The sequence below is a fragment of the Silurus aristotelis genome, assembly GCF_946808225.1.
Source record: "Silurus aristotelis genome assembly, chromosome: 2".
Taxonomy (NCBI): domain Eukaryota; kingdom Metazoa; phylum Chordata; class Actinopteri; order Siluriformes; family Siluridae; genus Silurus; species Silurus aristotelis.
The window spans coordinates 36,774,119-36,789,081 of record NC_139575.1 but is presented as its reverse complement, the minus strand read 5'-3'; the positions used below and the strand labels follow the sequence as shown (position 1 = coordinate 36,789,081).

Genomic DNA, 14,963 nt, shown 5'->3' with positions numbered 1-14,963 from the left:
AAAAAAAGAAGAAGAAGAAGTATTTATTAATTCTATTAAGATTGATAAAACACACACACACACACACACACACACACACACACACACACACACACACACACACACACACACACACACACACACACGTGTGTCTCATGTGAGTTTTGTTCCAGGTCTATCACACCCAGATCAGATTAGTTAATTATTTGGGCACATGAAGAAAAGTGTATCAGAAACCTAGAAACCTTTTAGAATAAGTAGGATCAGTGGTTTCTCCATGTCCATGAACTTGTGCATTTGGTTAACAGGAACAAAATCATTTTCTTTAACGCCAGTACATGTTGGGGGACTTTTATTTTGAAATAATCTCCCAACCAACCCCCCCCGGGACAAAACCCGGAAGTCGCTGCTGTAAGGCGTTAGTTTCCTACGCAGTCGCTGTAACCTTTGCGGGTAAGTAAATATTTTGTTATATGACGCATAAATAATACTTTTAATAAATATTTTCATAAGAAATATAAATGCAAATCCCGATAAACAATAAGGTTACTAGTTATTTGAAAGGAATGCTAGTTATGGAGCTATTAGCATGTGGGTCAGGTTTATGTTTCCCTGCAGAGTTTCTGTGGAAATTGCAATGAATTAAATCCATAATATAAAAAATATATTTCAGATATTTTATTCTTTGATTTCTTTATTTGAATATGTATATATTGTTTCTTTATGTCTTCATCCCAAAGCACATTGAGACTTTGGATGCAAAATCAGTTCTACAATATAATTTTCTATTTATATATTAACTCTTTTCTTTTGATGTATTTGTTCTTTTTTGTATATAATCAGAGTTTAAAGGGCAGAACAGATATAACGGTGCCCTTTATCCGTTTATTTGTTCGTCCTTTTGTCCTGTAGATAATGAACCAATGAGTTGTTGCCCTATTTCTCCAACACGTGACAAGATGGCGCTGTAGGTTCATCCGGGTCACTCCAGTTCGGCTTTCAAATGTAGAAGCTGTTCTTCCTAAACATAGACAGGGTTTTATTGGGGATCAGAGTTTCTACAGGATTGCAATCTTAGTCTCGAAAGGGTCTCATTGGAGATCCAAGTTTCATTGGAGATCTAAGTTTGACTGAGTTCCACTGGGCGTCTGAGTTCCACTGGGCGTCTGAGTTCCACTGGGCGTCTGAGTTCCACTGGGCGTCTGAGTTCCACTGGGCGTCTGAGTTCCACTGGGCGTCTGAGTTCCACTGGGAACCTGAGTCTCGACAGAGTTTCTCTGGGGATCTGAGTTCCTATGAGTTCTACTGGGGATCTGAGTTTCTAAAGGGTCTTATTTGGGATCTGAGTTTTGACAGGTTCTGAATTTAAGATCACGGTTTTGATATGGGATCTGAGTCTTGACAGAATCCAACTGAGGAGCTGAAATACCTTAGGGTCTTATTTGGGATGTAATTTTTAATAGGGTCTCATTTGGGGATCAAAATTTTGTCCTGTTTAGGATCTGAGACTCGACAGGGATTTGTGATCTGAGTTTTGACATGATCATTTTTTGGGGTCTGAGTTTTGACAGGGTCCCATTGGAGATCTGAAATTCTGTAGGGTCCCATTGGGGAAATGAGTCTGAAAAGGATCCTATTTGGGATCTGAGTCTCAACAGGGTATCATTTAGGATCTCAGTTTCCTCCTTTGCTTTCATCCAGGTGGAGAAAATAAGCAGCAGTAATGGGGGCCTTCATCTCCAGGTGGAAGGTAGGAACGTTATTCTTCACACCAAGGGTCCAGTAAAAGATGAATTTGACCCAAAGTTTTTTTAGCTCCTTCTTAGATCTTAAATCTTGTTTCGTGTGTCCAGGCGAAACCTCCTACAGTAGAACTTCTGGAGGAGTTAGACAAGGTAAAGAACTACTCAAGCTGGAATTGTGTGCTTTATAGATATAATATTTTTAAAAAGTGTCCTTTTTGTGTGTTTTGATTTGTAGGAAATTAAGGACCTCGAGGAGTTCCGTGGGAAGAACCAGCGCATGCAGAAGATATGGGTCGGCCATTTGCTCTTCTACTCTGCCACTCTATACCTGTTAACCTGCTTGTGTGTTTATTACCTCTACCTGCCTGCAGAATGGAGCGGCCGAGTCGTCACCGCTCTGCCTCTGATCGCCTTTCCGGCACTGTGAGTCTTCATCCTGTGTGCAAATCGTGTGGCCACGTGTACGATTTTTACTCATTTCCCTTTCTGTCTTTGCAGCGTGTGGTTCGCTCGCAAGCTGCTCATCATCCTTTTCTCCAAACGCACCGAAAGAAACAGTGAGTTCTTCATCTAAAACCTAGGAGTTATATAGTTTATACAAAATGAGAGTAGAAACTCCGACCAGGTTTCCCATTGGTTCTTGACCAGGTGGACATAAAGCAAAAAAAAAATCCCTCTCTTGTGCTTACTTTCATGTACACGTGAGAAAAACGTTTCAGCACTGTGCCCACTTTAACTTCACTCCTCCTTCTTCCATTTCCTCCTGATTTTCACGTGTAGCTTTTTGTCAGGAAGCCAAATCAGTCCTGGGTTCATGTTTATTTATGAATGAAAGGTCCTACTTTTAAATAAACAGCTGATCGTAGTCAGTAATTAGTTCCAACATTACGGCATAATGACGTTATGATCAGCGATCTTCACCTGTTGTGTGTTTCAGATGAAAAATTGGAGGATCTCAAGTCAGCGAAAAGAAAAATCGTAAGTTTGTTTTGTGAACTTTCGCCGTGTCGTCAGTTCTGCGTGTCAATTCTCAATTTTAGGCCTTGAATAGTGTTAAATTCGCTGTTCTCGGTCTTAAATCATTGAAACGGGTCTTAATTTTCTGATGTCCATGTAGTAGAAACGCTTCCGCAGCACCGTAGAATGTTTTTTGTTTGTAGTTTTTTCTTTCGCTGGTCCAAATATAATTCTCTGTATTACGACTACGAATGAGACCAACAGCCAATCAGCTTTCTGTAATTGCCGCAATACTCTCCTGCATTGTGGCACAGATGTTGCACATTTTTTTTACTGCCAGACCATTTATTTCTTTCTTGAACATATATTTGTTTTATTTTTATAAAATTTTTTTGCACTTGTCTCTTGTGGTAGATGCGGAACTGCATTTCGTTGCTGTGAACTTGCACTAAGCAAAGACAATAAAATATCTACTAATTCTATTCTGCATATTTACAAAAAGTAATGTATTCATAAGCGTAATATTACCAACCACCTAAACTGTTCGTCTTTCCAGCTGGAAGAGGTGATGGAAACAGAGACGTACAAAAACGCCAAGTTGATCCTGGAAAGATTCGACCCGGACTCAAAGAGCAAAGCGGTGGGCCGTAGTTTTTGTGCTTCAGCAGAACCTGTAGAAAATGCATCGAAAACACGCAGGTTGTTTGTACGCATTTTTCACTTATTGTATTGTTATTTAGGAAGCGGAAGCCACTCCAGCTCGACCCCAGATGACACCCAAACCTGGACAAGGTGTGTTAGTGTTCTTCTGAGCTTGTTTGTTTGTGCTACGTTATAAATATGCGGTTTGTGTCTAAAACATGCTGATTTTTTTTCTACCAGAGGTTCGACTGCGCCACATTGCGATGGCCACCCCCGGGCTACGCCCCACACCACCTGGAGCCACGCCCCTCCGCACTGCACCCGGTGGTCCCCCTGAGAATACCACTGGAGCTTCGGTACCGAGTCCAGCCCTGAGCAGCGGCATGCAGACACCACCACCAATAAGGAGGAGCATGAGCCCTTATTCACCTGCACTGGGAACAGGTCAGAGGCACTTCATCTAAACTATTGTTCTGAGACTATTATTATAGATTTTAAACACAATATCTCTCTTTTCTCTCTCGCTCTCTGTTTAAATGCATCGTGATTATGATAATGACGGGGAAGTCACCTTTCAGGCATGCACCCCCCAGGTCCGCCAATTGCACGACCCATCCTTCCCCGAGAGCGCAGTGCAGTGGACCGGGTCATCGAGTACCTGGTGGGAGACGGACCTCAGAACAGGTGCTTTTACATCCTATATATATATATATATATATATATATATATATATATATATATATATATATATATATATATATATATTACACACACACACGATTACTTAGAATTTGACAAGTCCATGAAGATGGATACATACATTTCGAAACTTTAATGTATAGATGTCGACTGATGAATCGATTTTGCTGATTAATCGGCACCGATAGTTGAATGGCTTTCGGCAAAAATCCATACAGAGAATTCTTTTCGGCTGTCGTTACGAGAGCGGCCCCCAGAGGCGAATCACTGTCATGCCGCTGCACGGAGAGCGCTTGTTTATATTTATCATTTATTCATTATATATTACTTATTAATTTTCTTTAGCATATTGTCATGATTCAGTGCTTTTATTTATTTATTTTCTTTTGTAATGAAGTTCAGAGCTGCCTTTTTTTGATGCTTCAGATTTTTGGTTAAGCCTCAGTATTGTTTGAACAGTATTGTGTTTTTGTTTGCAGCTAATCAGTCCTATATAATGTGTCCCGTTCATGTCTTGCAGCCGAAAACAGTGTTTTCAATTCGTTCTTTCTCTCTGTGTGTCTCTCAGATACGCTCTGATTTGTCAGCAGTGTTTCTCTCATAATGGTATGGCCCTGAAGGAGGAGTTTGAATTTTTGGGTGAGATTTGAACACCTCAGAATATCGGTTAAATGATTTCCTGTTTGCATTTATCCTGCTTAGCATATTGAGAGAGTGTGTTTGTGTGTGTGTGTTGTTTGTTAGCGTTTCGTTGTGCCTACTGCTACTTCATGAACCCAGCGAGGAAGACGCGGCCTCAAGCCCCCCGACTCCCGGAGTTCAATTTTGAACGCCGTCTGCGCTCAGAGTCCCCTGAACCACAATCCTCAGCGGCATCAAACACTCCAGAGGATAGCGACGCCCATGAGGGTACACACACAAACACACACACTTTATCCTTTGATTTTTTTCAGCAGCACCGGTTCCCGTGTTATGTCGGATGTTCTTAGCTTTATTTGTACGTGTGTGTGTGTGTTTTTAGAAAGTGTAATGTCGAGTCCTCGCCCCCACTCCTCACTAGGTGTAACACCGTGGAGCAAAGTCCACAGTTTCAGCCAAGACCACACAGGTTCTATCGTTCACACCTTCACTCCTCTAACACACTCATACACACACACACACACACACACACACACTCGTTTTTCTGTCTCTTGTCTCCTACACACTCAAAGCAGTTCTTTCTTACTGATACACTCTCAGACCTTGTTGCACTCTGCACTAGAGATGTCATATTGCTCAATATTTTCACAATGCTGCCACCCAACTGTTGTATATCAAGTGAAATCATTTCAGATGGTCGTAGATCAAGTATTGTAAGACAAGGAGAACACGGAAACCTTGGAGCTTAATTGTGAACCACAATATGGACAAAACTTTGTGGACACTTGAGTCCACAAACGTGTGTCTGTGCTTATTTTTTAACATCGCATTCCACATTCAGTCCCCATTTGCTGTTGTATTAATTAGAGGTCAACCGATATCAAGGATTTATCGTATTTGCTGATAACCGATTAATCAACCAATAAATTTAAAAATGGATACTGGATAAAAAAAGATACAAATAAATAAACACTTCATATAAAATAGTACTGAACTTTATTATGGAAAAATTTTAAAGATCCTGAAGGAGTGCTAAATTAAATAAATATTAATATATTAAATCAAATAATAAATATTGAGGAAAAGATGCATTCAAACTCAAACAAAAAGTAACGTTCCAATTAAAGGAACAGTTGCATCGAAAATGTATAATAAAAAAATAAAATAAAAAAAAACCACTTCAAATAAATAGAACATGGCATCAGCTATTCACCACTAGAGGCCGCTTTCGTACTGTATAACGCAACCCGGAAAAACTATTGGAATTGAATTTGGCGACATTTGTGGAAACAAATAATCGGCAAAACTAACAAATCAGACGACCTCTAACAATAACCGCAATTCTTCTGGGAAGATGTTCCTCTAGATTTTAGTGTGCACTTGTGTGGTTTTGTGTGAGATTTATTCAGCCACAAGAGTGTTAGTAAAGTCAATTAGTAATGTAGGTGAGGCGAGGAGGCCTGTGGAGCAGTCAGCATGAAAAAATTATCCCAAAAGTGTTCACTAGGGTTTAGAGATCTATAGCAGGAGATCTTCCACCAAACCCAAACAATGTAAAGTTTATCTTCATGGAGCTGGCTTTGTGCACAGGGGCATTGTCATGCTGGAACAGGTTTGGGTCTCCTAGTTCAAGTTAACGGGGATTATTTGTGGAAGAACCACATATAGCTGGGAAGTCAGGTGTCCTGCTACTTTTGTCCATATAGTGTTTGTTTCACTGCAAACAAGATACTGAGGTATTTTGTATGCAGGATGTCACTTTCCACGATTTAATGTTTTTAGGTTTATGTAGCAACGTTATTTTATAGCGACGTGAATACGACACGTTACAGTAAACCGTAAAAAGGACCTTCGCCACAAATCAACCCTGGTGTCAAGCGAAAGGTTTTAATATCCTTTTAAAATTAGAATTTGATTGGCGGTCGGTCGTAAAGTGCGGTGTCTTCGCACGCTTTTTCTGGTGTTTATAATTGGCTGCTGATTTAAAAGCCCACAAAAATAAAACAAAAACGAGAGAGAGACGGTGGGTGTAGGTTTTCATCGCTGTGTGCTGGGATGGAGACGGTCATAATGTTGAACGTTAAAACAGCCGTAACAGCTCGTAACATCTCTCTTTCTTTCTCTTTCTCTCTCTCTCTCTCTCTCTCTCTCTCTCTCCTCTCTCTCTCTCTGTTTTTTCTAAAAGTAATTTTTAGAAGTTGTTTTGTGATGGAGACGCACAAGTCTGTCCACATTCACACTTGTTCTCTTCCACACCGATTATTGTGCCAAATCAGCCACATGCATGCATTAATTTAGTGTCTGAATGTATGTATGTATGTGTGTGTTTGTTTGTTTGTTTGTCTTATAAATGGTATGATTTTTTTGACATTCAATTTCTACAATTTATCGCCTTCCGCAATCCGGGTCTTAGAACATTTTTGGTCTTTTCTCTCAGCTCTGAGCTCAACTCCTAATTCACAGTGGTGTGATGGGAAAATCGGTCATTTGAGTGATTCAGTTCTTTGGAAATGTATTTTTTAATTTATTTTTTAGTCATTCAGTTCATTTCGTTCCTTTGATCAGACCATATTTTTTATATATATAAAATATAATTTTGAATATACTTTTTTATTTTATGTAATATTATTTTTCCCCAAATATTTAAAGCTAGGAAAGACACTAAATAGATTAAAATGTAATATATCATAACCCTGACAGTGATCCTGACCTCAGACCTTTACTATTGATCGAGATCTAATCTGCATGCTGGATTGGGGGGGGGGGGGGAATAAATAAATAAAAGAATAATTATGAAATTCCCTGATTTTCTCTCACTGTGCTGACATCACTGACAGTAACAATGATTTCTTTATAGAAAATGTCGAGCCTCCAGCTTGTGCTGACAAACCAGAGCCAGATAAAGAGGAAGCCCCGCCCACAAGCGACGGGACAGAGGAAAGCCCCGCCCCCTCTAAGGATGGAGAACCTGAAGCTCAGATCTGAGTTCACCTGATGCTCCGAATGCCATGTTTTGAATGTTTTAGCCAGTTTAATGCAGCTTTTAATTTATTCCTTGGTCTCTGTTCTGCTGAAAGATATTTTGCACTAGGTATGTTTTTTTTTTTTTTTTTGCCAATTTCTAGTATTACTTGCAAAAAAGTGCACTCCTAAAAGCTTCGGTATTTTCTATGTGTTCTGTTTGAGCCAGTGGGAGTTTAGGAATGAGAGTTGGTGTGTGTGTTTGCAATGACAATGTCATTTCAATATTAATGCTATAGCAGTGTAAGGAAACGCCGATTTTCTAGTATCAGTATGCTTCTTTTTTTAAATCGACTTTAATGTTGGATCATTTTACTCCGTTTTTTTTGACCACACAGATTGTTTGTTTTGGTATTATTTCATTTGTTTACAGATTCAGACTACAATGTGTGCATTCTTTCGATCTGTTTGCCAGTCGCACTCATTTCACTTTTACATCCGATTGTGTTCTGATTGTTTTTAATTGCTTGTGGATATTTATTTGAATATTTGGTGCCTTTACAAAAAAAAAACAATTAAAAAAACAGACAGGTGCAGAAGCTGTTTCTATTTAGGGTTGCAAAATTCCAGGTATTTTCCAAGTCTGGAAACTTTCAATGGGAATTAATGGGAATAAACATTTACAAAATTGCAGGTTAGCGTTGATCAGAGAACTTGCACGTCAAAAAATATCCATTTTAGCAAATATTCCCGTTAATTACATGAATATTACATAAATCTGTTTTAAAACGTGCTGTGTGTAAACTTGTGCAACAGAATTATACAATTTAATCATAGTTTATTTAAATTTACCTGCTATTTAAATTACTTTATTTAAATTTCACCAATTATTTTTTTAGTAATTTCCATATATTTCTGGCAACTTTTCAACTTGGAATATTTCCAAAATTCCCAAAGTTTTCAGGAATTTACCGTAAATGTTCAGCCTCTTTGCAACCCTGTTTTTACCTGATCGCGATCCTATCTTGATGCGAATTGATCCGTTTACACTTCAGATTATAATCCGGTTTCTGTATCATGATATTTTTCTCCCTGAATGATACCGACTGCCTACAATTTCAATATTCTGTATTATATCTGTCGCTTTATGAAAAAGGTTCCCTGGGTTGTGCCACGGCGATTTGGACGTATTTACATTTACACCTGCACGTTTCTACGTGGAATAATCCAGATGTTCATGAGTGCATTAAATGAAACGCACTCGAAGTCCAGATTAAACCACTACGAGGTTACAGATAATGACCAGATCAGCAATGGTGCGCTGAATAAAATGTGCAATACGCGCGTGTTTACTGCAGTCTCCGTTCTGCACGCTGAGATCCAGCTGTGCAGTCTCCGTTCTGCACGCTGAGATCCAGCTGTTCTAATTCGGCAGCACGTGATCGAGCTTTCATAGTAAATACGTAATGAGGTGTCTGATTCAGTATTTTGTATCAGACAAACTTTTATTATTTTTCTGGTTTTGACTCTGCACGCAGAACCTCGAAAAACATCTGTGCATACAATAAAGATTTGTTTTGGAATCGTGTCTATTTTCAGATTCGGATGTGTGTTAAGATGATCTGATTTGAGCAAATACAAAGTATATGATCAAAAGTTTGTGGACACCTGAGAATAAGATTGATGTGTCCTTTCTGAACATCTCGTTCCACATTTGGTCCCCGTTTATTACTGTTTTAACCTCCAATCTTCTGGGAAGATGTTCCACTAGTTCTTTGTTTTTAGATTCGTGGAGATTCATTCAGCCACATGTGCGTTATTAAAGTCAGGTACTGATGAAGGTGAGGAGACCTGGGGTGCAGTCAACATTCAGATTCATCCTAAAGGTGCTTAATATTTTTGGAGCTCTATAGAAGGAGATCCCCCACCAAATCCAACCCATGTATCTTAATGAAGGTGGCTATGTGCATGGACGCATTGCTGGGACACAGTGGGTCTCCTTGTTTAAGTGGAGGAGAACCAAAGAGGAACCACATATAAATGAAAACGTCAGGTGTCACAAAACATTTGTCCATATAGTACATTTTATATATTTTAACATTTCCATTAATTTAGATTTACAGACTGGTCTTATTTATACAGCTGAAGGTTAAGGGCCTTGCTCAAGGGCCCAACAGTGGCAGCTTAGTGGTGCTGTGATCATCAGACACCATTTTACTGCTGTTTCAGCGTCATGATGATCTGAAACGTTCTTCATTTTTAATACAATAAAACTCACAAATTATAGTTTTATATCGAGCTCTTGAAAATAATAAATAAAATAAACATTTGTCCACACTGGGGTTGCTAATAAAGTTTCGAAAGAGTGACCTTCATCGGCGAACAGCGTCACGCGATGAAATCCGGCCCTCCGCGCTGGGATTGGCTAGAGCATCGACGAGCGTGCACGCCTCGACCAATCGCGTTGCGGAAGACCCGATTCGTCGGAATTCTTTCTTCTCCCCGGAACGCCCATTATCCGGGTTAAAAAGAGTGGCGCACATGCGCAGTGGATCCTCAGCGGTTCGACCTCTGCAGCCGGGTAAGTGAAGGAGAGCTGGTGAGGCGCCTCAGCAATCCGGATTAATCTTTCCACTTTGTGTTGTTTGTCCCCGTTTGTTTGGTGGTAAATATATTTTCGGGATTTTGCTTAACTCAATTCCGGTTCGATTGCATGTTTTTTGGAGTGTAAACTCGGATTGACCTTTAACCGCCTTCTTTTTCATTTTGTGCAGATACTCAACGTTAGAAGGAGCTGAGGTGCAAACATGTACGCCTGCGCCAAATTCGTGTCCTCTCCTGCACTGGTGAGTGTTTAATACTTCCCTGAATTCGAGTCCCCCCCCCCTATTTTATGCTAATGCTAATGCTAATGTGGATGCTAGTGCACCTTTTCTGTATTCAAGGTCATGGCGGAAGCTGTCGCCTGCAGCGTTGCCGTGGTAACGCTTTTGGAGATTAAACTGCACTAATGTGAAAATGTCTTCCTATCCCCAACTTTGATCTCCCGCCTGGATTTGTGTAAATCAGGCCGCAGTGGAGATAAAGTCCTTGGTGACAGCTCGGCTAGTTGTCCATTGCTAGCTAAAGACATTGAGGATTCAGTGTAGGACAGGATCTGTGTGTCTGCCTGGACTGTGCAAGGAGTTTTATCATTCAATAACGATTTGCTGTCCATGGTAAGGATTCAGGATCGCCAGGATCTTGGGAGAATCCAGATCTCTAAGTTTGTATTACTTATTGTTACAGGTGAATCCCAGGTTTCCTTCAGTAGGATCAGTGCTGGGAAAGTTGAGATGTTTTGATCCAGAGTTAAAACCAGGCTGATCATAAAATTATAAAATACACTCAGATCTTGTGTCCTGTTTGGACTTTGAGAAGATGAGCTGTATGGTGTGTTGGATAATAACCAAAAGTGGGAATGGTCTTCTAAATGCTGCACTTCCAATACCGACCTTCTAATAAAGCTCGATGTTCTCGTTTTTGTGTAGAAACGATTCTAAATTATGTGCATTCAAGCCAAATGATGTGCAGAAATCTGCGTAGAAGCATTGAGACACCTGGAGGAAAAACTCTGGTGCGTGGAGTCTAAACAATCCATTGATGTGTGATCTTGTCTCTCTTCAGGTCCGCTCTGGATCAAGGGCGCTTTACAGACCTCTCTCTGCCTCGGTGCTCTCCAGACCTGATGGCAAATCTGTCGAGGTGAGTTCAGCAAACGCTCCTCTAAAGAACTGAGGTGGAAAAGTGCAGAAGCTCCAGAATAGTGTGTAATCTTAAGAAGAGGCCTCAAACACTTATTCATGTCTAAATGGATCTCGGATCCTTTTTAGGCGTTTTATCCTGATCATTTCTCCGTCCCTCATGACAGGCCAGTCCAGTCCTCCTGCCACAGAGCACCGTGTCCCAGGTCGCACTGAGGGGCTTCCAGACCAGCGCATTGAGTCGCGACATCGACACAGCCGCCAAGTTCATCGGTGCCGGAGCCGCCACCGTCGGAGTGGCCGGATCAGGAGCCGGAATCGGAACAGTGTTCGGAAGTCTAATCATCGGCTACGCCAGGTACGGCAAAGTTCTACAGAGAACCAAACCTCAGCGAGGACATGTAGTGATTTTTTTGAGATGGTCAGTGAAGGTCGACCAATAATGGATTTCACCAATCGCTAGGTTTAATCGTACTTGCTGATAATGATGAATCGGAGGATAGTTTTTAAAATGTATTTGTTTAAATGATAAACCTGGTGTTTTCTGTACAATAGTACTAAACTTTATTACAAAAAGAGACTCTGAATTATAAAAATATGCTGAACTGAAACAAAAAGTATAAACAGCACGGTTCATTGATCCGTCGCTGGAGGCCGTTCTCATACTGTAATGCAACCCGGAAAAACTGTGGCTTTTTATTAATAGTTCCAGCAATTAACACCACCTCCTGCAGTTGTAGATTTCAGGGGTTAATTATGAGGCCACTATAAAAAGGCAAAGTTTAAAAGGGGAGGATTTTGTAATGCATCAATAACTGAATGTAAAATGAGTAAAACTAATGGTAGGATAAGATCCTAGCGGTCGGTCCTGCAGGATTACTTTTAATGACCTTCCTCAAACCCAGGTCAGGTCTCCTTCAGTACCGGTCATGAACAGTTCTAGCTTTTATGTACAGCGTTGAATTATTCAGCATTGGCAACAGAATGGCTGTTTTTGAGTTTTACTTTATATTAAATTCTGTATGATTCCTTTTTTATAGTTTAATCTGTGTTTTTGTCTTGGGGTAACCTTTAAATTAGCTCACAACTATTGTCCATTAATCAAAAATAAAAAGCTATAAAAAGTTGGGGATGAATATTTATGAAAGTTTTAAATTTAATTTGTTATGTAATTAAAATAATTTTTGTAGATTGATGGTGTGAAATACTTGTGCAAAAGCGAAGGTGACCTATGAAAAGGTTTTTGCTAACGATCTACTGGACGTTCATGTGTCCGCTGTACAGATAATAAAATATATTAGATGTAATTTGGATCAGAACAGTGTTTTAAACAAAGTTCTCATGCTCTTGTACCCCTCCCTCTCCAGAAACCCGTCTCTGAAGCAGCAGCTGTTCTCCTACGCTATCCTGGGATTCGCTCTGTCTGAGGCCATGGGTCTGTTCTGTTTGATGGTTGCTTTCCTCATCCTGTTCGCAATGTAAAGTCTGTGCAGTCTTTCCTCCTCTCTTCTCCTCTCCTCCTCCCCCCCCGGCCGTGACGACCCTCAAGCGTCTCGTACCGGCTGCAGAGTGTTGTACGTTGGCGTCATGACAGTTGTACATTTTTTCCAGATTTTTGCAGTGGAAGGCTGACAGACTAAACAGAAGAACGTGTATTGTAAAAATGTATTCCATTACAGGATTAAAATACATGTTTCACTATTTAACCCTGATGCGTGAATTATTTATTAATGTTTGATTCAAACTTGGTCCTAGACTTTTTCTTCTGGGTGGTTCCATTTATTAATTTATAAGTTCATCGGTGTCTAATCAGCAAGTGAACAAGCATTGAATCACATGAATAACTGGATAGAGGATGAGACGAAAATAAAACCTGTAGTTTAGACTGACTTTTATATTGAAGTCTTACGGTGTGTGCGTGCACAACCAATTAGTTTGTATCTGGTCAATGATTATGATAAAGACGGCAATAATACATACTTTTGGATTTCAATTACAGGATATTGCATTACTAGAACTTAGTATTTTAATACTTTATATTTAACTACTATACACACCTCCAGAAATTTGCATTCATCCTTAAATAATCCGCTCTTCCAGTAGAGGGCGCTAAGTGTGTGTTATAAGGGCGGTGTCTACCATTCGCTGTTCAATACTAATTAAGAAGTGCACACTTATTTGTTACGACTGTACAGTATGATTTATGATCATATATAATGTCTAACACGTTAATAATCAGGGTTTTCTCACATTTTTATTTATACATTTCCATAAGGAGTGTATCAGGGTGTAGGATACAGATGGCAGAGTGCAACTGTATTGTGGATGAAAGTGGGAATTTTGCTTTATATGGTTTCACATTTTATTTAAATTTGATTAAAATGATCAACCGAAGATAAGTGTGTGTGTATGTGTGTATATATATATATATTACACACACACACACACCTTCTCATTCAAAGAGTTTTCTTTATTTTCATGACTATGAAAATTGTAGAGTCACACTGAAGGCATCAAGGGCTATTTGACCAAGAAGGAGAGTGATGGGGTGCTGCAGATGACCTGGCCTCCACAGTCACCGGACCTGAACCCAATCGAGATGGTTTAGGGGTGAGCTGGACCGCCGAGTGAAGGCAAAAGGGCCAACAAGTGCCAAGTATCTCTCGGGGAACTCCTTCAAGACTGTTGGAAGACCATTTCAGGTGACTACCTCCTGAAGCTCATCAAGAGAATGCCAAGAGTGTGCAAAGCAGTAATCAAAGCAAAAGGTGGCTACTTTGAAGAACCTACAATATGACATTTTTCAGTTGTTTCACACTTTATGTATATAATTCCATATATAATTCCACATGTGTTAATTCATAGTTTTGATGCCTTCAGTGTGAATCTACAATTTTCATAGTCATGAAAATAAAGAAAACTCTTTGAATGAGAAGGTGTGTCCAAACTTTTGGTCTGTACTGTATATAAAAAATAATTATATGGCTGTCAAAATTAACGCGTTAACACCAATTTATTTTAATGCCACTAGTTTAGTTTGACCATTATTGAAAAATAAATGGGGTGAAATTAAAACCTTCAAGGCTACACACATTCTTGATGTCCTTTCTTTACTAAGGAAAAAAAAATAAAAAATTTATTTTTTAAAACAGTAAATATTTATTTTACTGAGGCACAAAGTCTCAAATCAAGCGCCATGATGCACACATCCGGCAATTAAAACCGTCCGTGTGGAAACATAACAGTACAGTTTGATGTCCTGATAATTTATGCAAATCAAAACACCATAATGAATTTTTGAAACATTTACGAGAATTTTTTGAGCTGGTCTCGCATCTGAAAATGTAAACATAAGTGTAAGTGAATTCCTCAGTGCAGAGAAAGAGAAGTAATTGGGAACCTGTACTTTTTTTTCCCCATGTGTCTAATAAACATATATGACCTATGAAACATGTCTAGATTTCATGCTCTATGTTGAGTTCGGTTCCATTATTAATAAAAACATTTGCATAAAGCATCTATTTTTGTCCATGTATTAATTTTACGGTACATTTAGAACAAAAAATGTGCGATTAGGTTGCGATTATTTACGAGTTAA

At 39.5% G+C, this 14,963-nt stretch overlaps 2 protein-coding genes and 1 long non-coding RNA gene across 7 annotated transcripts; 2 read left to right on the top strand and 1 right to left on the bottom strand.

The window, feature by feature from the left end:
- Positions 1-288: 288 nt before the first annotated feature.
- lnpk (lunapark, ER junction formation factor) lies at positions 289-9,203 on the top strand. 4 transcript variants are annotated; one of them, XM_083561354.1, is made up of 14 exons: positions 289-432; positions 1,681-1,729; positions 1,833-1,874; positions 1,960-2,147; positions 2,223-2,281; positions 2,662-2,702; positions 3,238-3,321; positions 3,422-3,473; positions 3,564-3,767; positions 3,902-4,007; positions 4,591-4,661; positions 4,767-4,931; positions 5,044-5,130; positions 7,519-9,203. In XM_083561354.1, the coding sequence occupies exons 2-14, from the start codon at positions 1,703-1,705 to the stop codon at positions 7,644-7,646; spliced, it is 1,254 nt and encodes a 417-aa protein (XP_083417480.1). In that variant the 5' UTR covers positions 289-432; positions 1,681-1,702; the 3' UTR covers positions 7,647-9,203. The 4 variants fall into 4 exon arrangements, with proteins under 4 accessions (XP_083417480.1, XP_083417482.1, XP_083417483.1 ...); XM_083561356.1 differs by having other exon boundaries at positions 3,917-4,007; positions 7,519-8,221; XM_083561355.1 differs by having other exon boundaries at positions 386-436.
- An 859-nt stretch (positions 9,204-10,062) lies between these two features.
- atp5mc3b (ATP synthase membrane subunit c locus 3b) lies at positions 10,063-13,071 on the top strand. Of its 2 annotated transcripts, none has more exons than XM_083527287.1 (5): positions 10,063-10,203; positions 10,397-10,468; positions 11,289-11,366; positions 11,533-11,723; positions 12,733-13,071. In XM_083527287.1, exons 2-5 carry the CDS (start codon positions 10,430-10,432, stop codon positions 12,845-12,847), a joined length of 423 nt encoding a protein of 140 aa, XP_083383413.1. In that variant the 5' UTR covers positions 10,063-10,203; positions 10,397-10,429; the 3' UTR covers positions 12,848-13,071. The 2 variants fall into 2 exon arrangements, with proteins under 2 accessions (XP_083383413.1, XP_083383414.1); XM_083527288.1 differs by having other exon boundaries at positions 10,157-10,287.
- LOC310718475 lies at positions 11,657-12,075 on the bottom strand. Its single transcript, XR_014531170.1, has 2 exons — positions 11,947-12,075; positions 11,657-11,899 (listed from the first exon to the last, which is right to left on the bottom strand). It is a non-coding gene; the product is annotated as an uncharacterized lncRNA (long non-coding RNA).
- Positions 13,072-14,963: the final 1,892 nt, after the last annotated feature.

Bases quoted from the DNA above. Each gene is read 5' to 3' on its own strand.
- atp5mc3b (XM_083527287.1), top strand. From the start codon at position 10,430: ATGTACGCCTGCGCCAAATTCGTGTCCTCTCCTGCACTG. The intron at 10,469-11,288 runs GTGAGTGTTTAA...GTCTCTCTTCAG, and splicing joins TCGTGTCCTCTCCTGCACTG to GTCCGCTCTGGATCAAGGGC. The intron at 11,367-11,532 runs GTGAGTTCAGCA...CCCTCATGACAG, and splicing joins CTGATGGCAAATCTGTCGAG to GCCAGTCCAGTCCTCCTGCC.
- lnpk (XM_083561354.1), top strand. From the start codon at position 1,703: ATGGGGGCCTTCATCTCCAGGTGGAAG. The intron at 3,474-3,563 runs GTGTGTTAGTGT...TTTTTCTACCAG, and splicing joins GACACCCAAACCTGGACAAG to AGGTTCGACTGCGCCACATT. The intron at 4,932-5,043 runs GTACACACACAA...GTGTGTTTTTAG, and splicing joins GGATAGCGACGCCCATGAGG to AAAGTGTAATGTCGAGTCCT.